The following is a 25,636-nucleotide window of genomic DNA, read 5'->3' as shown; positions in this document are numbered from 1 at the left end:
TTTTTTCCTTTAGAATTCTTAAAAGGTGGTAGCTCTTCTTATAAGCTTTGGAGTAAGATAAGCTTAGTTTGAGTTCAGACACTAACACTAACCACTTGTGGGCTGTGGGCTTTGAGCAAGTTATTTAAATATTCTAAACCTTAGTTTCCTCAGCTGTAAAAACTGGGTAATTTCCCATAGTTCACAAGTTTACTGGGAGAATTAAATGATCAATGTATGTGAGACTACCAATCTATGTGCCTATAATGTAATAAGAACCTAATAAGTTGTTTAATTTCCTCAATTTATTTCCTACCATTTATTTCCTCAATTTATTTCTTTTTCCTACACCCCACCCATAGACAAAGGAGGAAAAAAAACTCTGTTTAAGACGCCTTGATGTTCTTAGCGGAAACTTAAGTGTGCTTTCAAGGCTAGTTGATCATAATTTCATTTTGTGTCTATTCTGTTCTCGGACTTTCCGAGTTTTATTAGTTGCCGTCACTTCAATTCCCCTGCTGACTAGTCCCGCGTGGCCTCTTTGGGAAATGCAGACAAGAGAGTTTATTTCAAATAGGATATGAAAAAAAAAAAAAAATCTTTGTCTAGAAATAAAACCCATGTTGAAATGTAAAGGCCAAGCGGCCAGGCTCTGGAAGCTTTTGATTGGATTGTGTTCCGTTCAAATGGAAAAAAAAAAAAAAAAATGGAAGAAAGGCCCAGATTATATAAACTCTTGCTCTGTAGTCCGACTGCACACGGCTCTCACGAAAGGGTTTTTTACCCGTTCACCAGCAGCCCTTGCAGAGTGGTCCCAGTGAGGTTCTCCCAGTTGGGGCGTAACGTCAGCCACTGCTGGTCTTTCTCCTGCTCTGGTACTAACTCGGTCGCAGATGGTTCTCTGAAATAAAGCGAAGGCCAGACAAATTTTCAAAGTGCAATGATCTTTGAATAGGGGAGCAGGCATCATCATTATTTAGAATTCATCATTCTCTTTGGGGGGGAAAAAAAAGAAGCAAGAAGAAGCATTAAGGAATATATCAATATTTCAAGAAGGAAATTTGGACCAGGAGAGTCTGGGACTGGAATGGGATTAGCAAGAGAGGAAATTACTAAAAATATACAGAGGCAATAAAGACCCAAATGGTCATAGCTGTTTTAGCCATTCTCCCTGCTGACATGAATTTGAACTTCACGAGGAGTTAGAATTCGAATGCATATAACGTAAAAGGTTCAGCGCCTAAATGCAAGAACAGCTTTAAGTAGACATCAAAAGTAAAATAAAATGTATTCAACTGGGTTTTTCTTTTTTCTCCTCTTTCCTTGCCCACTGTAATCATGCAATAGAGCAATGCCTTAAAAATAAAATAAATAACACGGAGAATCAAAGGCCATTTCGTGTCTGTTTAGAAAATATAAAAGTTGTTAACTGGAACTTTTTGAATGTATTGCAAAATCTTTATGCACTCAAAATTCAGAAGGATTCTGAAAAGAGAGACAGGAGTTAGATCACATTATTTTGCTCTTTGTCTATAATATATTCTCACTCAATCTCCATCAATACTTTCCTGCATGTGTCTCTCATTCGATCATTCAAATAAATATGGTTACACTGTACCCAAAATTCAAAACCTTAGGCTTCAAAAGTATTTAGGTTTTAATTTTTGAGACAGAGTCTCGCTCTGTCACCCGGGCTAGAGTTCCATGGCATCAGCCTAGCTCACTCACAGCAACCTCAAACACCTGGGCTCAAGCAATCCTCCTGCCTCAGCCTCCCGAGTAGCCGGGACTACAGGTGTGTGCCACCATACTTGGATAATTTTTCTATTTTTAGTAGAGTTGGGGTTTTACTCTTCTTGCTCAGGCTGGTCTCAAACTCCTGACCTCAAGCGATCCCACGTTGGCCTCCCAGAATGCTTAGGATTACAGGCATAAGCCACCGTGCCTGGCCAGTATTTAGGTTTTATAAAAACCTAAACGAAATAGCTGGTTCTTGCCTTAGGCAATGCATATTTGAAAAATAAGGCCTTTTGGATTTTTAATTTAAATAAAAACATAATCACCGGATGCTATCAAGGGTAGAAGAGTTGGAGGGGCTAATTTTATTTTATTTTATTTATTTTATTTTTTTCTTTTTTTGAGACAGAGTCTCACTTTGTTGCCCAGGCTAGAGTGCCATGGCATCAGCCTAGCTCATAGCAACTTCAAACTCCTGGGCTCAAGCAATCCTCCTGCCTCAGCCTCCCGAGTAGCTGGGACTACAGGCATGCGCCACCATGCCCGGCTAAGTTTTTCTAGATATATATTAGTTGGCCAGTTAATTTCCTTCTATTTATAGTAGAGACGGGGGTCTCGCTCTTGCTCAGGCTGGTTTCTAACTCCTGACCTCGAGCAATCCTCCCGCCTCGGCCTCCCAGAGTGCTAGGATGACAGGCGTGAGCCACCGCGCCCGGCCAGAGGGGTTGCTTTTAGACAGGAGGAAGGAAGGCTTCTTCTGAAACTGGAAGGGGGTAAGTGAGAAGGAAGCAGGCACTTTGCTGGAGTTGGAGACGGAAAGAGAAGTACATTGAGAGGATTCAGATCAGACAGGCAGCCTCTACTTTTCTTTACAAATAGGAGGTGAGCTTCTCTGGGGAAAGTTGAGGGAATAGCAGGGAAACATGACTATGAGGAAATTGATTTGTATGTGGAATTATTCATTCCCTTGTGGAAGAGTTCAGAGAAACATATAAAAGATAACTTGGAAGAATGCCAAGCAAACTGAGGATCAACTTGATCCTCACAGTGATCAACTTGACCCTCAGAGTGATCAACTTGATCATCACAGTGATCAACTTGAAAATACTGAAGCCCTGGTAGCACCAAGTTTCTCTGCTTAGTGACTTAGGTTTTTAATAATTGGATGTCATTTTTTCCAAAAAAAAAAAAAAAAAAAGGAGTGGGTGGGGAGGAAGGGAAAGAAAAGTTAGATTCAGTGGCATTGAAAGAAATATTATCATTTCATCTGATTATTATTAAACTACTGTAACCACCTAATAGAAAATAAAAGGAACACAAACCTCCCTGGGCTCTGATATTTTTAAAAAGATAAGTAAGAAAACTGCAAAGAGAACACTTGTTAATAGAGTAAGAACCACAGATTACAAACAAAACAGACATGCCTGCAATCCTAGCGCTCTGGGAGGCCAAGGTGGGAGGATTGCAGGAGGCCAGGAGTTCCAGACCAGTCTGAGCAAACGCAAGACCCTGTCTCTACAAAATCCAGAAAAATGAGCCAGGCATGGTGGTGCATGCCTGTAGTCCCAGCTACTCGGGAGGCTGAGGCAGGAGGATTGCTTGAGCCCAGAAGTTTGAGGTTGCTGTGAGCTATGATGACGCCACGGCACTCTAGCCTGGGTGACACAGCGAGACTTTGTCTCAAAACAAAACAAAAAACCCCTATTTAATAATGAATGAGTTCTAAACATTTGATTTTAAAACAAATGTCATAAACCCTAGCCACACTGTAAGAAGAGTTTCACAAGATTTAAATTTATGTAAAAGTTTTAACGAGCTGTCAGAGTATTGAAGACATTCCCAAACCTACTACAAAATAAGAATTTCTCTTTTCCTGGAACAAAATGAAAGCCTGCCTTTCTACCAACTCCAGAAGTGTTGTGCGTGGCAGCAGAGTAGGGTGGATGGCACGAAAGTCAAAGTCACACGTACCAGTCTGGGGTTTCCCCTTATCCCTGCAGCCTGAGAATTCCTTTCTCCACTAGACTACCGTGTTTCCCAAAAAATAAGACATACCCATCAAATAAGCCCCAGCAGGATTTCTAAGCATGTGTGCAATAGACCCCACCCCGAATATAAGCCCTAGTGACGGGTGTGGCTATGAAAATCAGCCCTAGTGATGGGCGTGGCTATGAAAATCAGCCCTGGTGATGGGCGTGGCTATGAAATTCAGCCCTGGTGGTGGGCGTGGCTATGAAAGTCAGCCCTGGTGGTGGGCGTGGCTATGAAAGTCAGCCCTGGTGGTGGGCGTGGCTATGAAAGTCAGCCCTGGTGGTGGGCGTGGCTATGAAAGTCAGCCCTGGTGGTGGGCGTGGCTATGAAAATAAGCCCTAGTGATGGGCGTGGCTATGAAAATCAGCCCTAGTGATGGGCGTGGCTATGAAAATCAGCCCTAGTGACGGGCGTGGCTGCGCATCTGCACAACCCATGCGTGTCCTCGCAGGGCGGGAAAGAACACGAGCAGCCCTTCTCATCCGCCCCGTGAGAGCTCTAGTGCTCCACAGGAGAGATCGGGGCCAGTGGTTCTAAAGGAAATAGAGTCACAAGACATTCAGGATGGGATTCGGGGTTTGGAGAGTGATGATGATGTTCCAGAAGAAGACGACTTCACTCTATTTGAATCAATGGAGATGGTTGTACCGTCCTTAAAAAAACACACACATCCCCTGAAAATAAGCCCTAGGGTGTCTTCTTGAGGGAAAATAAATAGAAGACCCTGTCTTATTTTCAAGGAAACACAGTACCATGTGGACCTCCCAAAGCAGGAGTTTTGTTGTCAAAATGCCAAAGAAGATCAACTTTAGATGTTCTTGCTAAATCAAGTAATTCTTAAGTCAGGTATGCACAGGGCAAAAAGGAACTTCCATGAAGACCTTGTTAGATCTAGAACAAACCGACCTAACAGACATCTCCAGAACATTCTATCTCAGAACCACTGAATTATACATTCTTCCTCATCAGCACAAGGGACATTTTCCAAGATTGATCATATCTTAGGCCACAAAACAAGTCCCAGAAAATTTTTTTAAAAATTGTAATTATACCATGTATCTTCTCAGCTCACAGTAGAATAAAACTAGAAATCAATTCTAATAAAATCTAAACAATGTCATAGAAATCAAACAACTAGCTGCAGAATGATCCTTGTGTTAATGATAATATTAAGATGGAAATCAGAAGATTCCTCAAGCTGAACAACAAAGGGGACACCAGCCTTCAAGATCCAGGTGATACAGCAAAAGTAGTCCTAAGGGGAAATTTCATAGCCTTAAATGCTTACATCAAAAAAACCAGAAACATCACAAATTAACAACATAATGTCAAATCTGGAGGAACTAGAAAAAGAAGAACAAATCAAAACCCAAAGGCAGCAGGAGAAAAGAAATAGCACAGCAAAAGAAATTAGCAACACAGTGAATAGACAACCTACAGAATGGGAGAAAATATTCGTAAACTATACATCTGACAAAAGACTAATATCCAGAATCTACCAAAAAACTCAAACAACTCAGCAAGAAAAAACAAACAACCCCATCAAAAAGCAGGCAAAAGACATGAACAGAAGTTTTTCAAAGGAAGATAGACAAATTATCAACAAACATATGAAAAAATGCTCAACATCACCAATTATAAGGGAAATGCAAATTTAAAAAAACCACAATGAGATATCACCGTACCCATTAGATGGCCATTATTATTATTATTATTTTTTGAGAGAGTCTCGCTTTGTTGCCCCGGCTAGAGTGAGTGCCGTGGCGTCAGCCTAGCTCACAGCAACCTCCAACTCCTGGGCTCAAGCGATCCTCCTGCCTCAGCCTCCTGAGTAGCTGGGACTACAGGCATGCGCCACCATGCTCGGCTAATTTTTTTCTAGATATATATTAGTTGGTCAATTAATTTCTTTCTATTTATAGTAGAGATGGGGTCTCGCTCTTGCTCAGGCTGGTTTCGAACTCCTGACCTCGAGCAATCTGCCCGCCTCGGCCTCCCAGAGTGCTAGGATGACAGGCGTGAGCCACCACGCCCGGCCTGATGGCCATTATTAAAAAGGCAAAAAACAATAGACGCTGGTGTGGACGCAGGGAGAAAGGAATGCTTATACACTATTTGGTGGGACTGCAAATTAGCCCAAACCTCTACGGGAAGCTGTATGGCAATTCCTCCAAGGAATACAGGTCATAAAATATGAACCGTCCGATTTCAAACCAAAAGTGTAATTTATTACCTCTCAAACAAGAAGCAGTACAATTAATCAAAGTATGAGCCTAAACTATGGACGTGGTTCTGCCATCTTAATGGTAGCTTGCTTATGCCAGCACCGAAGAAGCCTGGAGGGGTAAGTGGCAATGAAATCATGAAAGGGATTTTCCACAATCTGTTGAGAATTCTGTGTATTTTCTTGCAAGAAGTGGTCCAGAGCCTGGAAGAAGTGCCAGTGAGCTGGTTGCAAGGTCTGATGCATAAGGTGGATGACAGAGAGTTTCCAAGTCCAGCTCCTGTGGTTTGAGTGTTGTTTGTGCATCGTGTGGTCAAGGGTTGTCTTGCAAGAGGGCTGGCCTGTCTCCATTGACCAATCTCGGCTGCTTAATCGCAATCATCCTCATCATTTTGTCCAGTTGGTTGCAGTGGACTTCCATCTGCTGTAATCGATTGACCAGCTTTCATGAAGCTGTAGTGGATAAAACCAGCACGGGACTATCAAACAGACACCATTAGCTTTTTTTTTTTTTTTTGATGAATATTCGGTTTTGGACTGTGTTTTTTTTTATCCAACCGTTGTGCTGAATGCTGGGAATTGTCAAAAAGAATCCATTTTTCACCACGCATTACAACACAGTGTAAAAAATGGTTCGCGTTTATGTCGTGTGGGCGAAGAAAGGCAAGCTTTGGGACTACTTCTCTTCGGACACTCATTTAATTCATGCAGAACCCATCTATCCAGCTCTTTTACCTTGCGGATTTGTTTCAAATGGTCCAATATTGTTGGAATAGCAATGTCGAGTCTTGCTGCTAATCCATGCATAGGTTGAGTTGGATTCGCTTCCACTACAGCTTTCAGCTCATCAATATCCACCTTGATCTCAGGTCACCCACATGGCTCATTGTCAAGATTGAAATCACCAGAATGGAACTTCTTGAGCCATCGACATACTGTGCATTCATTAGCCTCATCCTTCCCAAACACTCCATTGATATTTCGAGCTGTCTGTGCTACATTGGTTCCAAAATGGATGGGAGAAAATAGCATACAAGCACCTAATAGCTACATAGTTTCCTTTGGGGGTAATGAAAATCTGCTAGAACTAGATTGGCAATGGTTGTACAACATTGTGAATAAAATAAATTCCACTGAATTGTCCACGTCAAAATGGTTCAAGTGGTGAATTTTGTGTTTATACATGTTTTACCACGATAAAAAAAAAAACTCCAATTTGCAAAAAAAATTAGAAAAGATACAAAGCAGAATATTTAAAACAAGATCTCGTCAATTTGCAATAGAGCATGGTTATATCAAGGGTGGCTTGTCAAAAGAACTTTTCTGATTGCAAAATCTTTGTGATTTCAACTTTCCCTCAGAACTCTTAACAAGGTTATCTATTGCTGTGTAATGATGTTTTCACGTTAAGAAATAATCTTGGGTCTTGGTGAGAAGAAAGACAAAAACAAGAACATTCAAAAGGCTTTTCCTTGCTCTCTGATCCCAATTATATTCCATTTCATTCAGACACAATAAAGAAGTTGTGAAAGTGAAGTATACTTTAATAGATCTTGACGAATATTAATTTTTCTACTCTAACACAGTTTAAAGTTCTTTTATTGTAGATTAGCATCAATTACTCAATTTTCCAAAGAATGTGGGTTTTTACATGGGCTCGAGGTGCCAAGAGTTACATAATTCTTCAAACTGGGATAACAAAAATGTGTTACCAGTTGTTATCCCATAATTGAATGACACATTATTGTAAAATTGTTTCAAGTTTATTAATGACTCCTGGGGAATGCCACTTAATCTTTTATTCTAGAATTTACGACTTCCTTATTTTACTTCTCCTGTTTCTATATTTCTCCCAATTCTCAGATACAACAGTGGTAAATTTACATGTAAATTTTATGCGTAACATTTATGTTATATGTATTTTACACATATGTTAAATATACATAACATATAAAATTCCCCATTTTAACCACTGTGAAGTATACAATTCAGTGGCATTTAGTGTATTCACAATGTTGTATAACCATCACCACTATCTGGTTCTAGAATATTTTCATCATCCCAAAAGGAAATTATGCAATCCCATACATATACATTCTAATAATTCTAAATTATTGCTTTCCATTGCAGGAATTATTGGTTTCCATTGCAGGAATTATTGGTTTCCATTGCAGGAATTATTGGTTTCCATTGCAGGAATTATTGGTTTCCATTGCAGGAATTATTGCAGTTCCTCTGATGGAACTGAAAAAGAAAAGCTCACAAAATATGATAACAATTATCTAACTTTCAAAGTATCTCTTTCAAAGCCAGAGTGAGTCTTTTCACTCTACTGAGAAGCAAATATGAACTATTTCCTGATTTCCATTTCCTGCATTGCTTAGGGCAAGCAGACATACCAGCAACTTCAAGTTCTCAACTTATTAACAACATGCGCTGCTTAAAAAGGCAATTTTCAGCACCTCTTGGGGGCAAATTGCCAGCATTTTCCATCCGGGTTCCTCGGAGGAAACCGTCGTTAATGCTTTTTATAAATAATGAGAGCATTTCATCTTGCAAGTACTTAAAAGACAATCACTGCATTTGCTTTTAGAGGGTTCGGCAAAGTAGGTTCTCAGCACGCCCTCTTCAGAGCAGGTGTCTGGGATTTAAAAGTGGCCCTCTCACCTGATTCATTTCCCGGGCTTTGGAAGGGTCTTTGTTTGAGAGCACTAACTCCCTGTGCATTCATCAGGAAGGCACCACCACCGTCAAGCTCCACGAGGCCCTCTGAGAAATCCGCCAGTGCTATAAACTACTGACCTTACCCTAAACCCATCTGCCTGCAGGCCAGCTGACTCAGCGTGCCCTGCCAGCCATCCGCACACACGTGGTATTCCGTGGCAGCTCTGTGAACAGTCAGGAAGGAAGAGGAGTTTGACGTTTTGGAAAGCGTCACTGGGGAAAAGAAAAAGAGGAAGACCCTAATTAAAAACAGTTCCTTCCGTGAAACCAAAGGGTAACTGCTTCATTTGCATGCGTTCGTTTTTTTCTTATTTATTTTGGTTAAGAATCTTTCGCTGCATACCTACCTTGGGCGAATCTCTGCTCTCTGCATGAAAAATGAGAACTGCTCTCCCCCTTTAAAGAACTTAGTGAAAGAGACAGTTCTTAACTTTTCTTTAGGAGTGAGGGGAAAGCCAGAGGCAGGCCCCCTCCCATGAGTTTACCCAGGGATTTGCATAATTACAAGGAGTGAGTTGCAACTCCGTTTATAGCATTTCCATTAGAGAAGGCATAGGAGAGTGCAAGTGTGTGAGAGGGTTGCCAATATAGCATTAATTTGGTGCATGCGCTAATTCCTACTTTATAAAAGAGCATCCTCTGCGATTAATCAGTTCCAGATCATTGATCAGCACAACTGATCACAACACACGTGAGAATGTGTAATTTGGCCAGATAATGCAAAGGACTAAAATAAGAGCTGAGTGAATGGAAGGGGTACTAAGTGCGAGAAGAGGGGATTTGCCAAACTCAAAATCACAAACAACAACATTGGAGATACTGTAAGTCCTAACCAGTAAGGAACTAGATGGTTAGACGTCCCATTTGGGTCTAGAGCAAGAGTATAGGGAAGATGGAGGGGCCACTTTAATATTGTCTTCTAGGAGGTGTAGACAATAAAAGCAAAAGACAGAATCTTGATAATGATGGAAGCCGGGCAAATAATAAAAAGTTTCCAGCAATGACATGGTGACAAAAATTTGAACCCAATTTTTTTTTTTTTTTAATTTTTATTTTGAGACAGAGTCTCACTCTGTTGCCCGGGCTAGAGTGAGTGCCGTGGCGTCAGCCTAGCTCACAGCAACCTCCAACGCCTAGGTTCAAGCGATCCTCCTGCCTCAGCCTCCCGAGTAGTAGCTGGGACTACAGGCATGTGCCACCATGCCCGGCTAATTTTTTCTATATATATATATATTTTAGCTGGCCAATTCATTTCTTTCTAGAGATGAATTCTAGATCCCCCGTCTCTTTAGTAGAGACGGGGGTCTCGCTCTTGCTCAGGCTGGTCTCGAACTCCTGACCTTGAGCGACGATCCTCCCGCCTCAGCCTCCCAGATTGCTGGGATGACAGGCATGAGCCACCGCGCCCGGCCCCGAATGCTTTTTTAATATATATATATACTATAGACATTGCAAATAGAAGAAGAAGGAACTTGGGGAGGAGATTTCCTATGAGTTAGAAACAACACACACAGGTCGCCACTGTTGGCTTTGACAACGGTTAAAACAAGACAGGAGAACTTGGTTAGCAAAGTCTGCGAGGTCGTCTGAGACTCGTCCAGGTTCCAGGCCTGGCAGGCGCCAGGTGTCCCTCGGGCGGCAGAAGCCGGGCTCACCGCAGTCCCACTCGTCCGAGCTGTCCCCGCAGTCTGGGGCTCCGTCACACCACCGGTCACGTGACACGCACCCGTGGTCGACACACTCCAGCTCGTCGTCCTGGCAGAATGCTGGCACAGAGAACAAGCAGGAGGACTGAATCGTTTGGACATGAACGGGACCGTCACCAACACGCATGTTCTCTTTGGGCAACAGGTGCGCGGAAGGAAGGAAGGCCATACGTGGCTGCCATGGCCTCTGAGTATTAAGGCAGAATAGCAGAATCTGTAGTCATCTCTCATTTAATATGCAAAGAGCTTTTAAGCAGAATCACTAGTTTCCAGCTACTACATTCTCTATTTCTGACAATCGGGTTGGAAAAGGGGTGCTCATAGCAGCAGAAATATTTTTAAAAAAATTAAAGAACAGGGCGTAGATTAGAAAATACACCCTCCTACAGATAACTGAATTGCAGAAAGAAGCACTGTGCATGGAGACTCGATTAGAAAAAGATGCTGTTTGTTCTAGGCTGCTCCTGTCCCAGGCTGGGCACCTGGCATTGGCCGGGAGAGTTTGGGCAGGAGCTATCTTGCAAAAGTCCAACCTACGAAATAATAGCCCAAGGCCCTGATTCTAGAGCACGTGCTTATTCCCGGACACCTGCCATTCCCAGCGCCAATGAAGATGCTGATGAGTTGAATCCGGCCGTGGCATTGTTCAGACTATCCTTTTCTTTCTGAGTACAATTAGCAGTCCGGGAATAAGCACGTGCTCTAAGATCAGGAGCTTGGGCTATGGTTTCGTAGGTTGAACTTTGCAAGATAGCTCCTGCCCAAACTCTCCCGGCCAATGCCAGGTGCCCAGCCTGGGACAGGAACAGCCTTGGAACAAACAGCATCTTTTTCTAATTGAGTCTCCCTGCACGGTGCTTTGTTCTGCAACTCAGTTATCCGGAGGGGGTGTGTTTTCTAGCCCACGCAAAGGAGCCCCACTGTTAGCTCGCTGGGACTCTACCCAAGGTTGAACAGAGGGAATCCTTTAGTGAAGTCTTAGAGATAAGGAAGGCCAAGTTCTCTCTTTTCTTCCCACTAGATGTGATCAAGGAAATGTAGCCCAGGAGCTCTTGGCTCATGTTTTGACCATGGCTGGAGCCAGCCCGAGATGAAGCTGAACTGAAAGAATCGCAGGGATGGTGCTGAACTCCTGCCTAAGCCTCAACAACCCACCCTACGCTTCATTTGTTATAGGATAATTTGAAACATATGTGACATGTATGATAGTAAAAGATACATGTCTTCACTGCGTATCAGATTGAGTTCAGCCTTCTGTTAACTTGTAGGCAAAATATCTTATGGGACATTAATTTTTTTTCTGGTTCTAAAAGAAATGGCCATTCATTTAGAAAATGTAGGAAAGACAGAAAAGCACAAAACTGTAATAATTTCATCACCTAGAGATTATCATTGTAAACTTTTTATTATGACTATCCAATCCTTTTCTGGATGTGGCTATTCAAAACTCATGACCATAGTGCGTGTAATACCATATATTTTGTTTTATTCAACTAATGATGTAGAATGAACCTAGGAGAAGCTATTCTTCTCTAATTTGATTTTAATGGTTGCATATTATTTTCATATTGTCATTGCATTTTATGACCCCTGTTTTTGGATATTTGAAGTGTTTCTATTGTCCCATGTGATAAATAATGCTAGAACAATATATAGTACATATATTTCATACACATTTGATTGCCTCCTTGCCAATCTATGGAAAGTACACATATTTTATACACATTTGATTGTCTCCTTGCCTCTATCTTTACAAGTGAAGTTTTGGTTGAAAGATCCAGATATATTAAAAGTTTTTGATACATATTTAGAAATTTTAAGCTTGTATTCAAAATGAGGCGTAACCGGTGTTTAAAAATGTTGATGATTTATAAAATAAATATAGTCTTTGAAAAACAAGCGGTAATTATTTTGGGGACAAAAATAAAAGTTGGTACTCTAATGTGTTTTGGAAATCTATGGTGAATTTAATGAGCCAAATGAGCCAAAATGAAATATTTGGTACTGTTGCTTTTGGGCATTGTCTGTAATACATCTCTCTCTTATTTCGCTGCTCAATATTTAACTTCTGTGAAGATATGTTCTGTAATCTGGCATTTAAGGAAGCTTGATGTGGCAAAAATCACCTGCTGCAGAGCCTACACAAATGACCTGTACTGTACTTAGAAGAGGCATTTTGTTTCAGAATATCAAAGTTTTAATAAAATGCATTGGATATAAAAGAATGGAAATAACAAGTTATTAGCTATTGTGATAATTTTGTCGTCACTAGTAACAAGAACATGTTGATCTATAGAGTGATTCTTGATCTTTAACTGTGATGTCTACCATATTATTCTGCCATCCACTTTCCAGTAATAAGAAATTTTTCATATCTGTATAAATGCTATGTATTCCTTCTTACTTCTAAGACTTCCAAATCTACTATGTCAAGAATAAAACCTGGTTTGGATGATTAAAAAAAATGTTGACGATTCACGTCGACACTTACAGCAGTTTTTTTCATCCATGTCATCGGGACAGTCTGGAAACCCATCACAGATGAGTGTGGGCTGCAGACATTGTTTATTGGATGGACATTCCCAAAGATCTCTCTCTTCACAACCTGGAAGCAGAAGAAAAAAAAAAAGGTCATTTGCAACGGATGCAGAGTCGAAAATAACAATGAATTTGATCAAGTAATGTAGGAAAACTACAAAGGCACGATCTCCTTGTTTCTCAAAGAGTTTTGACTCCTGTATACCATGAATAATGTTCATTTTGAAAGTAGAAAGACCCAATAATCTACACAGTGTGATATAAAGAGTGCAGTTCTCCTAAGAGAAGATCAAAAGTGACATAGGGCAAAAATGGGAAAAAATGGAAATGCAAGGGCACGTTAACATGCACCTTTAGCTGTTCCTTTGGCTTTCTGAGTCAATTTCCCAACACAGAAGACTTGTCTACAAAATGATGAGTTGTGCTTTTAAGCAAATATGCCTAAACCTAGTGATCGAAATGTATATTATCTTAAAATGTAATTTCATTCAACAAATTGAGAGGCTATCTGTATGTTTAGCAAAAGAGGCTCCCTCCACGCCAAATTCCTACAAAACCAGCTTATAAACGAGGTGTGAAAGTCATCACTCTATGGTAGTCAGAGATCTAAAGTTGGGGCTGGGCACGGTGGCTCACGCCTGTCATCCTAGCATTCTGGGAGGCCGAGGCGGGAGGATGGCTCAAGGTCAGGAGTTCGAGACCAGCCTGAGCAAGAGCGAGACCCCGTCTCTACTAAAAATAGAAAGAAATTAATTGGCCAACTAAAAATATATAGAAAAAAAATTAGTCAGGCATGGTGGCGCGTGCCTGTAGTCCCAGCTACTCGGGAGGCTGAGGCAAGAGGATCGGTTGAGCCCAGGAGTTTGAGGTTGCTGTGAGCTAGGCTGACGCCACGGCACTCTAGCCTGGGCAACAAAGTGAGACTCTATTTCAAAAAAAAAAAAAAAAAAAAAAAAAAAGACTCTAAAAAGATAGGAAAAAAAAAAAAAACCTTTTGGAAAACTTTTGAAATCAAGTTGTAGTAAATATCAGAATCAGATCTTTGAATACATCCTGAGGGGCTTTGACTCTAAGAAATGGCTCAGGTTATATTTTAAAGGGTTTATTTACTCGAGCCTAGGAGGAGAGCAAAGATAGATGACGAAGTGATTTCTTAAATTATTTGCATTGCTGGAGATCTTTCAACATATGATGTGTACCCTTTTACTTAGAATCATGATCAATTAGCAATTATGATTCTAAGTTCATATAATAATGGACTTGATTTTGACAGTTGATATAAAGCACCTGTTCTAGCTACCGTGTTTCCTTGAAAATAAGACCTACCAATAAAATAAGCTCTAGCAGGATTTCTGAGCATGTGCGCAATAGAAGCCCTACCCCGAAAATCAGCCCTAGTGATGGGCGTGGCTGTGAAAATCAGCCCTAGTGGTGGGCGTGGCTATGAAAAATCAGTCCTGGTGATGGGCGTGGCTATGAAAATCAGCCCTAGTGGCGGGCGTGGCTATGAAAATCAGCCCTAGTGGTGGGCGTGGCTATGAAAAATCAGTCCTGGTGGTGGGCGTGGCTATGAAAATCAGCCCTAGTGGCGGGCGTGGCTATGAAAATCAGCCCTAGTGGTGGGCGTGGCTATGAAAAATCAGTCCTGGTGATGGGCGTGGCTATGAAAATCAGCCCTAGTGGCGGGCGTGGCTATGAAAATCAGCCCTAGTGGTGGGCGTGGCTATGAAAAATCAGTCCTGGTGGTGGGCGTGGCTATGAAAATCAGCCCTAGTGATGGGCGTGGCTGCGCAGCGCATCTGCACAACCCATGCGTGTCGTCGCGGAGCGGGAAAGAACACGAGCAGCCCTTCTCATCCGCCCCGTGAGAGCTCTAGTGCTCCACAGGAGAGATCGGGGCCAGTGGTTCTAAAGGAAATAGAGTCGCAAGACATTCAGGATGGAATTTGGGGTCTGGAGAGTGATGATGATGTTCCAGAAGAAGACGACTTCACTCTATTTGGATCAATGTAGACGGTTGTACCATACTTAAAAAAAATAACACATCCCCTGAAAATAAGCCCTAGGGTGTCTTCTTGAGGAAAAATAAATATAAGACCCTGTCTTATTTTCGAGGAAACACGGTATATTTTCATCTCACTGCCTCGTTGAGACTTGCTGCTTGTAGCACAACCCACCTGCTCTTGAAGGTCATCCCAACTGTGGACACAAAGCCTGGTGCAAACTAACACGCAACTCTGCAGCGTGACACCTGAGCTCAAAAATATAATCCCATTGCTCTTGTTCTTAGTTCTCCATTTTCCTATGTCATTCTTGTCCATCTCTTTGCCCAAATCTTCGCCTTGTTCTCCACTACTTGGATACCAAATGCTTGGAAAAATTGCATAGAAAACGAACTCATATATCAAGTTGCTAGTTTAACAGACAGGTCCATCTATATAACCTGTGTTCAGTTACTGACACTCCATCAACCTTTAAGACAGCAAAGTCCTTCTGTCCGGACACAGTGCTGACTCTGCTAATCACACTGCGATATTCTAGACTTCCCTCCCATAACTCGACGCTATAGAATTGATTCAGTACAGTGATGTGTTCAGGTTTGCATAATTCTTCCAAACACTTGTTGAAAATATTTCTAATACTGGAAATGTTTTCAACTCCTGTTCACTTTAGCAACTACCCCATCAAAGCGACTTCAACGACAAAAATTTTATCACGAAGAGCTGGAGACATTTAAGAACAATGGTGCTTGATGCTAAATTCTAATGCATATATTCTTTTTATTTTTTTATTTTTATTTTTTTTTCAGACAGAGTCTCACTCTGTTGCCCGGGCTAGAGTGCCGTGGTGTCAGCCAAGCTCACAGCAACCTCCAACTCCTGGGCTCAAGCGATCCTCCTGCCTCAGCCTCCCGAGTAGCTGGGACTACAGGCATGTACCTCCATGCCCAGCTTGCTTTATATATATATGTGTGTGTGTGTGTGTATATATATATATATATATATATATATATATATATATATATATATATATTGGTTGGTCAATTAATTTCTTTCTACTTTAGTAGAGACGAGGTCTCGCTTTTGCTCAGCTGGTTTCAAACTCCTGACCTTGAGCGATCCTCCCGCCTCGGCCTCCCAGAGTGCTAGGGTTACAGGTGTGAGCCACCGCGCCCGGCCTAATGCATGTCTTCTTAAAGTGTATTTATAAATTAAGTGCCTTGGCTACCATGTTTTCCTTCTACGAAAGTGTCAGAGAAATAGGAAGTCAAGTTAATTTCTAACACCTCATTTATTTTCAACTAAATGAAATAAGTATTGTTTTGAAGGGAAACCCAATAACATTGTTACAAGTTGGAGGGAGCAGCAGATTCATGGCGATGGAGAAATTAATTGTCACATTGTTCAGCAAAGTCCAAACATTTAAATGCTCTCAATAGCACAATGGACAGAATGAATTGGAAAGACATGAAGCTGGGGTAAAACCCAGTTTCACTGGAGTTGGTGTTTGCATTGCCAGATGGCGTAGGCCTGGGTACACGTGGAAACAGAATGACAGACAGCAAGTAGGCAAAATGGGAACTGGAGGACTCCCTGTTGGTTCCCTTTGAAGATTTCATCAGCCTCAATTCCTTATTTGATTTTAAGGGGTCTGTCCTCCCAGAACACGGGACAAACACAAAAATGCATGCATACACCCCAAAAGGGGAAGGTTTATAAAGTTTTCTATTATCGGTCACTTTGTAAAACTCAATAAGTGTTTTCTCATAAATTAATACTGTGGGAGCAATCGATTTAACTCCAAATACATTAGTTTCTTAATTTTAACTTTCCTTAACTGGAGCTCTCAGTAGTGTTGTCAATATTTTGAGTGTTTGATAGCGATGATATAATATATTCTATCATTTTGCTGTGCCTTAACTATATTAAGGTACTAATGAACACTCATTGGTTAATCAGAAGTCTGATATTTTAGGGTCATTCAAATGCTGTACTGCAATATAAGACTTTGGACTTCTTTTTGGCAGAATATATTCTAGAACTCAGATCTTTTAATCTTGGTAAAGCTGGGTTGTTTTTTTTTAACTAACCTTTTATATTTCTCAAATATTTAGTCCCCTACTGCAAATTTAGGTCTAGCCACCTATAGAGAATATCATGCAAGCTTTTTGACCCATCTAAGAGTAATCCATTTTAAATCACATCTCAGAATACCATAACTCATCAAAGTCATAGTTACGTAAACAAATCTAATCTATTCTCAATAAATCACTTACATAAGGGATAGTCAATGAGTTTATATTTATTTCTTTAAGGAAAAATCACAAACAAGCAAATAACAGTAGGTTCTCAAAACGCTGTTATGTTCCACCATAACAAAATTACCCCTGGCCATTGTATCATCATTCCGACAGCTGTAATTTTCCAGAAGATGCACTTGTCCATATTTATGGTAGCTGATAGGATTTCAGTTGATTGCTTGTGACACTTTGTCTAGACCAGAAGGCCAATGTCTACCACAGAAAATTCATTTGGAGGAGCAAGGCCATCTTTCATACCTCAAAGGCCAAAAAGAATGAAATGATTTCAAAAGATATATTGCCTTGTGTGCCTTCCATGAAAAAAAAAAAAGTGTCAATGTTTTAAAAAGCTGGACAAGCTAAACAATCATAAACAAACCATTCTGGGGACAGAACTTCAATCATTTTGCTCTCCTCCGGGACATCATTAAAGAGCATTGTCTGATTTCTATTCCCTGACACTTTGAAGTTGCAAGCACAGAGGCTTAGAAGGAAATAAAATGAGAATTAGCTCCACTTAAATTACCATTGGCATTTCTGGCCTTTCCATTGGTGCTTTTGGGAGCTCGACAGCAGAAATGTCAGGAAGAGTTATATCCTGTGTCAACAGGGACAAAGTAGGAGAGGGCATGGAAATGAGTCCCAATTAAATTTAAATGTGAGAGGTCTGAACTCTGTCTTTGTGCATCTAGATGTCTGCTTAGCGGCATGGAAATTATATGCAAAGACACCACTATTCTGACTTTAGAACAGATAACAACTGCTTTATAATTGAGTCATGAACATAATTCTTTACATGTGTGAAGCGTTGCCCCCTTTTCCCAAGTGTTTGTGCATACAGCAGTCCCCTTTATCTGAGATTTTGCTTTCCATGGTTTGAGTTACCCACAGTCAAGCATGGCTCAAAAATAGGTGAGTCTAGTACAAAGAAGATATTTTGATGCCGGCCGCCGTGGCTCACGCCTGTAATCCTAGCACTCTGGGAGGCCGAGGTGGGAGGATCGCTCTCAAGGTGAGGAGTTCAAAACTAGCCTGAGCAAAAGTGAGACCCTGTCTCTACTATAAATAGAAAGAAATTAATTGGACAACTAATATATATAGAAAAACTTAGCCGGGCATGGTGGTGCATGCCTGTAGTCCCAGCTACTCGGGAGGCAGGAGGATCGCTTGAGCCCAGGAGTTGGAGGTTGCTGTGAGCTAGGCTGGCGCCATGGCACTCACTCTAGCCTGGGCAACAAAGCGAGACTCTGTCTCAAAAAAAAAAAAGAAGAAGAAGATATTTTGACAGGAGAGAGAGAAATCACAGTCGCATAAATTGTATTAAAGTATATTGATATAATGATTCCATTTCATTATTGTTGTTCTTAATCTCCTGCTGTGCTAATTTGTAAATTAAACTTTATCTCAGATACATATGTATAGGAGATACATAGTGCTGTATATACAGAATTCGGTGCTATCTGTGGTTTCCAGGCATCCACCGGGAGCATTGGAATGCATCCCCCATGGAGAAAGGGGGCAGGGTGCTACTGTATACATCAAGGTTATATAGAAGTATAATTTAGGGGAAATCCAAAGGTAGGGAAACACTTATCAATGCAGGCCTTACTGTTTGGTAATTTAATCAGCCTGGGCAACATAGCAAGACCCCATCTCTACAAAAAAAAAGAAAAAAACAGAATTAGCCACATGTGGTGGCGTGTGTCAGTAGTCCCAGCTACTTGGGAATTTGAACCAGGAGGATGGCTTGAGCCCAGGAGCTGAGGTTACAGTGAGCTGTGATCACGCCACTGCACTCCAGCCTGGGCGACTGAGCAAGACGAAGACGATGACGACAAAGAAGAAGAAGGAGGAGGAGGAGGGGACAAGAGGGGGACGGTGAGGAGATGGGAGGGGACAAGAAGATGGGGAGGGGGGAGGGGGAGGAAGGGGAGGGGGAGGAGGGGGAGGAGGGGGAGGGGAAGGGGACAGAAGGGGGAGAGGGATGGAAGGGGAGGGGAGGGTAAGGGGAGGGAAGGAAGAGGGGAGGGGAGGGGGAGGGGAGGAGGGGAGGGGGGAGGGGAGGAGGGGAGGGAGAGGGGAATGGGAGGGGATGGGAGGAGGAGGGGGAGGAGGGGGAGGGGAAGGGGATGGGAGGGGGAGGGGAGGAGGAGGAGGGGAAGGGGACAGGAGGGGGAGGGGGAGGGGATGGGAGGGGGCAAGAGGAGGGGGAGGGGAGGAGCGGGAGGGGAAGGGGACAGAAGGGGGAGAGGGATGGGAGGGGGACAGGAGGGGGAGGGGAGGGAAGGGGAAGGGGAGGAAGAGGGGGAGGGGAGGAGGAATGGGAGGGAAGGAGGAGGGGGAGGGGAGGGAAAGGGGGGAGGGGAGGGAGAGAGGAGGGAGAGGGGACGGGGAGGGGAAGGGGAGGGGACAGAAGGGGGAAGGGGAAGGGAGGGGGGAGGGGATGGGAGGGGGAGGGGACACAGGGGAGAGAGAGAGGGTGGGAAAGGGGGAGGGGAGGGGGAGGAGGGGGAGGGGAGGGGACACAAGGGGGAGAGGGAGTGAGTGGGGAAGAAGGGGGTGGGAGGGGGAGGGGGAGGGGAGGGGAGAGGACAAGGGGGAGGGGAGGGGGACAGGAGGGGGAGGGGAGCAGAGGGGAGGGAGATGGGGAGGGGAGGGGGAAGAGGGAGAGGAGAGGACGAGGGGGGAGGGGAGGGGGAAGAGGGAGGGGAGAGGATGGGGGAGGGGAGGGGGAAGAGGGAGGGGAGAGGATGAGGGGGGAGGGGAGGGGGAAGAGGGAGAGGAGAGGATGAGGGGGGAGGGGAGGGGGAAGAGGGAGAGGAGAGGATGAGGGGGTAGGGGAGGGGGAAGAGGGAGGGGAGAGGACGAGGGGGGGAGGAGGGGAGGGGGAGGGGAGGAGGGGAGGGGGAGGGGAGAAGGGGAGGGGGAGGGGAGGAGGGGAGGGGGAGGAGAGCAGAGGGGAGGGAGATGGGGAGGAGAGGGGGAGGAGGGAGGGGAGAGGACGAGGGGGAGGGGAGGGGGAAGAGGGAGGGGAGAGGACGAGGGGGAGGGGAGGAGGGGAGGGGGAGGGGAAGGGGGAGGGAGGGGAGAGGACGAGGGGGAGGGGAGGAGAAGCCGCGGCGAAGGCACTGCACCCCGCCCCAGTCGCCACTCCCTGCCACGGCGGACAGCCGCATCTGTGGCGCCGTCTCTCGCCCCAGCCCGCCCTCGCCGCGCATGCAAGACACGCGCCGGGGCCCACGCACCGCAGTTGTCCTCGTCGCTGTCGTCGTCGCAGTCGGCCTGGCCGTCGCACCTCCTGGCAGCCAGGACGCAGCGTCCGGAGCGGCACTTGAAGTGACTGGGCGAGCACTCTGCAAAAGACAGCGCCACCGTCAGCGGGCAGGAGCCCCAGGGCCCGCACCTGTGCACCTGTGCACCTGTGCACCTGTGCACCTGTGCACCTGTGCACCTGTGCACCTGTGCACCTGTGCACCTGTGCACCTGTGCACCTGTGCACCTGTGCACCTGTGCGCGCGCGCGAGGAGCCGTCCAGCGGCTCTTGCTGAAGGTGAGGAGGGTCTTCGTCAAAGCCAAGCTGACTCGGCCTTCTCCTGTCCGCTGGCCCACCTCTTTCTCCTCCCCTGCCGGCACCGTCTCCCCGGATGGGCAGTTTGGTAGCTGTGCGTTCCAGCAATCAGTTAAATTCCCAAATGCACAACCCAACAATGGCCAGAGCCTGGAACGCCTTGCACCGTCCAGCTGCCCTCGGTGGGTCAAAATCACTTTCTGCACCCCAGTCTTTGCACCTGCCGGGGAGGTCTCCAAGTCCACCTGGCTACCTAACGACCCTGTGCTGCCACTGTCCCCAGGTGCTTTGCACTGGAAGGGCCCAAGGCCTGATGTCCCCTGTTACCTTCGAGACCCCCCCCCCCCAGACGTAAAACAAGCACCCAATATAATGAGCTCAGCGAGGGAGGTGCGGTTAAATCGAACCACCCTTGGAACGGTAATCTCATCTCTTGGAGTTTACTCAGTTTATGGTTTTAAAGACTTCTTTTGAGTCAGGCGACCAAAGCGCTACCCCTGACTGTCGTCTTTCCTGCAACTAGACACGACACTTAGCTTCTCTGCAGCCATTTCTCTCGTACAACTGAGAATCAGTTTGACCAGCTTTGCAGAGATGGGAAGATTGAGATGTTTGCCCAACTTCAAAACTGTGTTTGAATAGACTTATAAGTAAATATATGCTGATATCAGGGTTTTTTTTGTTGTATTTTTTTCATTTAACCTGATTCATTTTTGGTTCAAGTCATTGGGAATCCAGTACTGACAACCTAACAGGAAATAGCTAAATACAACCCAGCTTATCTGTCAGTCTTAAACTCTCTTGGCTGAGCCTGAAGTCTCATAAAATCAGGTCCTGTGGTGACCACAGCCTTTATGCATATTCAGACAGCCCTCTGCTATCTCATCCATATGTTTTTTTTCCTTTCTTTCTCTAGACTTATTCCATGTACCCTCAGCCTTTTTGCTTTTATTGTTTCTGCTGACTTTCAGACTTTTAAATATGTGCACCATGTACAGTTTTGCAATTGTTTCTTCCATTTTCTCCTCTGGGAATAAAGCAAACAGGTCCTATCCAAAAAAAAAAAGATTTCTTTTTTAAAATGATGACAGTGTCTGGCTGGGCGCGGTGGCTCACGCCTGTCATCCTAGCACTCTGGGAGGCCGAGGCGGGAGAATCACTTAAGGTCAGGAGTTCGAAACCAGCCTGAGCAAGAGCGAGACCCTGTCTCTACTATAAGTAGAAAGAAATTAATTGGCCAACTAATATATATATAGAGAAAAAATGAGCCGGGCACGGTGGCGCATGCCTGTAGTCCCAGCTACTCGGGAGGCTGAGGCAGGAGGATTGCTTGAGCCCAGGAGTTGGAGGTTGCTGTGAGCGAGGCTGACGTCACGGCACTCACTCTAGCCTGGACAACAAAGCAAGACTCTGTCTCAAGAAAAATAAAATATACCAACACACCTTGGTGGAAAAAAAAAGCAAAGAAAATGAAAAAAATATATATATAAAATAAAAAAAGAAAAAATAAATAAAAAATAAAATAAAATGATGACAGTGTCTAACAGATTTGCCAAATCCTCCAATGTCATCAGGTCTACAGACTCACCTGTGTAGCCTGATTGGTGGCCAAACAGGTAACAAACACACAAGCAAACGCAAATAAATGGAGACAGACTTCAGAAGGTCACTGACATCTTCCTCCCCGGCAGACACCCCTGTAATTAACCAATTTAGAAATTGACCTTCCACATATTCATCGGGCATCAGGCAGGTTTGATTGTCCGAATTTTCCTCCGGAAACTGATTGCAGTCGGTGTCCTCGGGCCACTGGAGGCCCACGATCCCAAGGACAGACTCGCAGCGCTCTTTCGAGTGCTCACACAGCGCCCTGGGAGGGCGAGAAAGACAGACGGTCAGAAGCAGAAATAGCCCCGCCTGGGGTGAGCGTTGGCAACGCGTGTGGGGCTTCATGCTGCCTGCACGTGGGGCTGTGTGTGCACGACCCATGTGTTCCCAGTGTGCGGATACAAATAACACAGAGAAGCACATGTGTATGATAAGTACCCACGAGTAACGTCTCCGCAGACAGCATACATTCCAGCAACGTGCTCACACCAAAACAAACCTTTATTGCAGAAGTAGAAATCAAGACATTTCCAGGACACAGATGCCCTTTCTCCACTCTGCCTTTCTACTGTGTTTCCCCCAAAATAAGACAGGGTCTTATATTTATTTTTCCTCAAGAAGACACCCTAGGGCTTATTTTCAGGGGATGTGTTATTTTTTGTAAGTATGGTACAACCATCTACATTGATTCAAATAGAGTGAAGTCGTCTTCTTCTGGAACATCATCCTCACTCTCCAAACCCCGAATCCCATCCTGAATGTCTTGCGACTCTGTTTCCTTTAGAACCACTGGCCCCAATCTCTCCTGTGGAGCACTAGAGCTCTCACAGGGCAGATGAGAAGGGCTGCTTGTGTTCTTTCCCGCTCCGCCACGACACGCATGGGTTGTGCAGATGCGCTGCGCAGCCACGCCCACCACTAGGGCTGATTTTCATAGCCACGCCCACCACTAGGGCTGATTTTCATAGCCACGCCCACCACTAGGACTGATTTTCATAGCCACTCCCACCACTAGGGCTGATTTTCATAGCCACGCCCACCACTAGGGCTGATTTTCACAGCCACGCCCACCACTAGGGCTGATTTTCACAACCACGCTCACCACTAGGGCTGATTTTCATAGCCACGCCCACCACTAGGGCTGATTTTCATAGCCACGCCCACCACTAGGGCTGATTTTCACAGCCACGCCCATCACTAGGGCTGATTTTCATAGCCACGCCCAGCACTAGGGCTTATTTTCGGGGTAGGGCTTCTATTGGGCACATGCTTAGAAATCCTGCTAGGGCTTATTTTATGGGTAGGTCTTATTTTCGGGGAAACACAGTAATTCTCTCTTTATGTCTTTGAAATGGACACATTTTGCAATCTTTCATTCCAAACTGGGCAGTCCCTGGCATCACCCTGAACAGTTTTCCACCAAGACTCATAGAGTCCGGGCAACACCCTCGTTTTCAGAGGTCTCCCCTGTGCAGAGCAGCTGTGTGAGCCATCTCGTGTGCCAGCCTGGCTCTTGTAGGCCATGGCCTCCCCCACTTTAGCTTCAATTGATATTATTGAAAAGCCTGGGACTTCTCAAACAAACCCACTCATGCTGAGCGCAAATGGCTTAAAATGAAGCTCGTTTGTTGCTTTAAAGAAAAGATATACTGGCCGGCTGTCATCCTAGCACTCTGGGAGGCCGAGGCGGGAGGATCGCTCAAGGTCAGGAGTTTGAAACCAGCCTGAGCAACAGCAAGACCCCGTCTCTACTAAAAATAGAAAGAAATTAATTGGCCAACTAAAAATTAATTAAAATTAATTGTCTTATAATTAAAATTGTCTCAACTAAAAATATATAGAAAAAAAAAAATTAGCCGGGCATGGTGGCGCATGCCTGTAGTCCCAGCTACTTGGGAGGCTGAGGCAGGAGGATCACTTGAGCCCAGGAGTTTGAGGTTGCTGTGAGCGAGGCTGATGCCACGGCACTCTAGCCCGGGCAATAGAATAAGACTTCATCTCAAAAAAGAAAAAAAGATATACTAAGCATGGTTCTAGGTACTTTCAAGTGTGCTCTATCATTTGTGTATAGAATATTTTTAAATCGAGGTATCGGCACACCTAACAAAAGATTTCTTTACTTCTTATAGGGAAAAAAAAAACATGGTTTTGCCTCAATATACTACTAACAAATTAGTTACATAATAAAAGAACACAAAAGTGGGCATAACCAAAGTTTATTTTTAGGCCCATTGTGTATTTCCTTTCAGATACATTTCTTACTTCTCAAAGGTTTCAAACTTTTACACTGTAAGTTCATCTCGATCAAGGTCTCATTTTTAAAGATCAAATGGGACAGATCTTCTAGAAAGTTCAGCTCCCGTCTTACCTGAAGCTGGTGGAGAAAGGTTAGCAATCGAAAGCTCTGTTTAGCTTTAAATCTGGACAAAGCAAAGTGTAACTCAATGCTAGTTTAGGAATTTGGAGCGAAGATAAAACCATGTGGTATTCCCACAGCAGGTTTGAAAAACGGGGAAGTTCAGTAGTGTTCATTAACTAGTGAACTAACTAGTTTTGTTAGTTAGTTTGTTGAACTAGTTAGTTTGTTGAACTAACTAGTTTTGTTAGTTGTAAAAATGTATGCAACTCGATTGTGGCTGTTATTTTAAATTAGCTATATGATACCTCATTTATATAGAAGACCGTATAGTGCCTGACTCTACCGCTTCCTATTTTTTCTGTAAAATGGAAATAAAAACAGCATGCAACAATACAACTCCAGTGAACACCGTTCTTATAAACTGTGCAGTGCTTACCCGCAAAGAGCAACTCGGACAGTGTGCACCTCACTCGAAAGTTATTTTGAGCATTCTACAGCATAACAAAGCTCAAACATTCAGCACATTTTAAGGTCTCAATAATGTTAGATTTTTTTTTTCAGACTCCAAACTTTGAAAATTAAATGTTAAGATCAATAAACAGGCTTGGCAAAAGCAACTATGCATTGCGTTATAGACTTATTTAGCATATTATTCATGCAATACAGTAGAACAACTTCTTATAAACAAACATCAAAATATAAAAATCATAGTGATGTCCACTGAAAATGAAAGATGTATGGGTAAACCTAGGAAAAGAACTAAAGTATCTATTAATAAAAGAAGTCCACCAAAATGTTGATGGAATAACATTTCAGGATCATTCTCATCTTAGGCGTTTTAATGTGAAACTTAAGCCCTGAA

At 43.7% G+C, this 25,636-nt stretch overlaps 1 protein-coding gene across 1 annotated transcript in view; it reads right to left on the bottom strand.

Moving 5' to 3' along the window:
* Positions 1 to 25,636, bottom strand: part of CORIN (corin, serine peptidase) — a 196,483-nt gene that overhangs the window by 29,489 nt on the left and 141,358 nt on the right. Inside the window, exons 12-17 of the mRNA XM_075997867.1 lie at positions 22,532 to 22,677; positions 20,485 to 20,592; positions 12,893 to 13,006; positions 10,351 to 10,461; positions 8,779 to 8,908; positions 764 to 880 (exon numbers count right to left, since the gene is read on the bottom strand). Coding sequence (XP_075853982.1) covers positions 764 to 880; positions 8,779 to 8,908; positions 10,351 to 10,461; positions 12,893 to 13,006; positions 20,485 to 20,592; positions 22,532 to 22,677 — 726 coding nt within the window. The remainder of the gene's footprint in view (positions 1 to 763; positions 881 to 8,778; positions 8,909 to 10,350; positions 10,462 to 12,892; positions 13,007 to 20,484; positions 20,593 to 22,531; positions 22,678 to 25,636) is intronic.

This window comes from Microcebus murinus, chromosome 26 (genome assembly GCF_040939455.1).
Source record: "Microcebus murinus isolate Inina chromosome 26, M.murinus_Inina_mat1.0, whole genome shotgun sequence".
Lineage (NCBI taxonomy): Eukaryota > Metazoa > Chordata > Mammalia > Primates > Cheirogaleidae > Microcebus > Microcebus murinus.
This window is presented reverse-complemented; position numbering and strand designations above follow the sequence as displayed.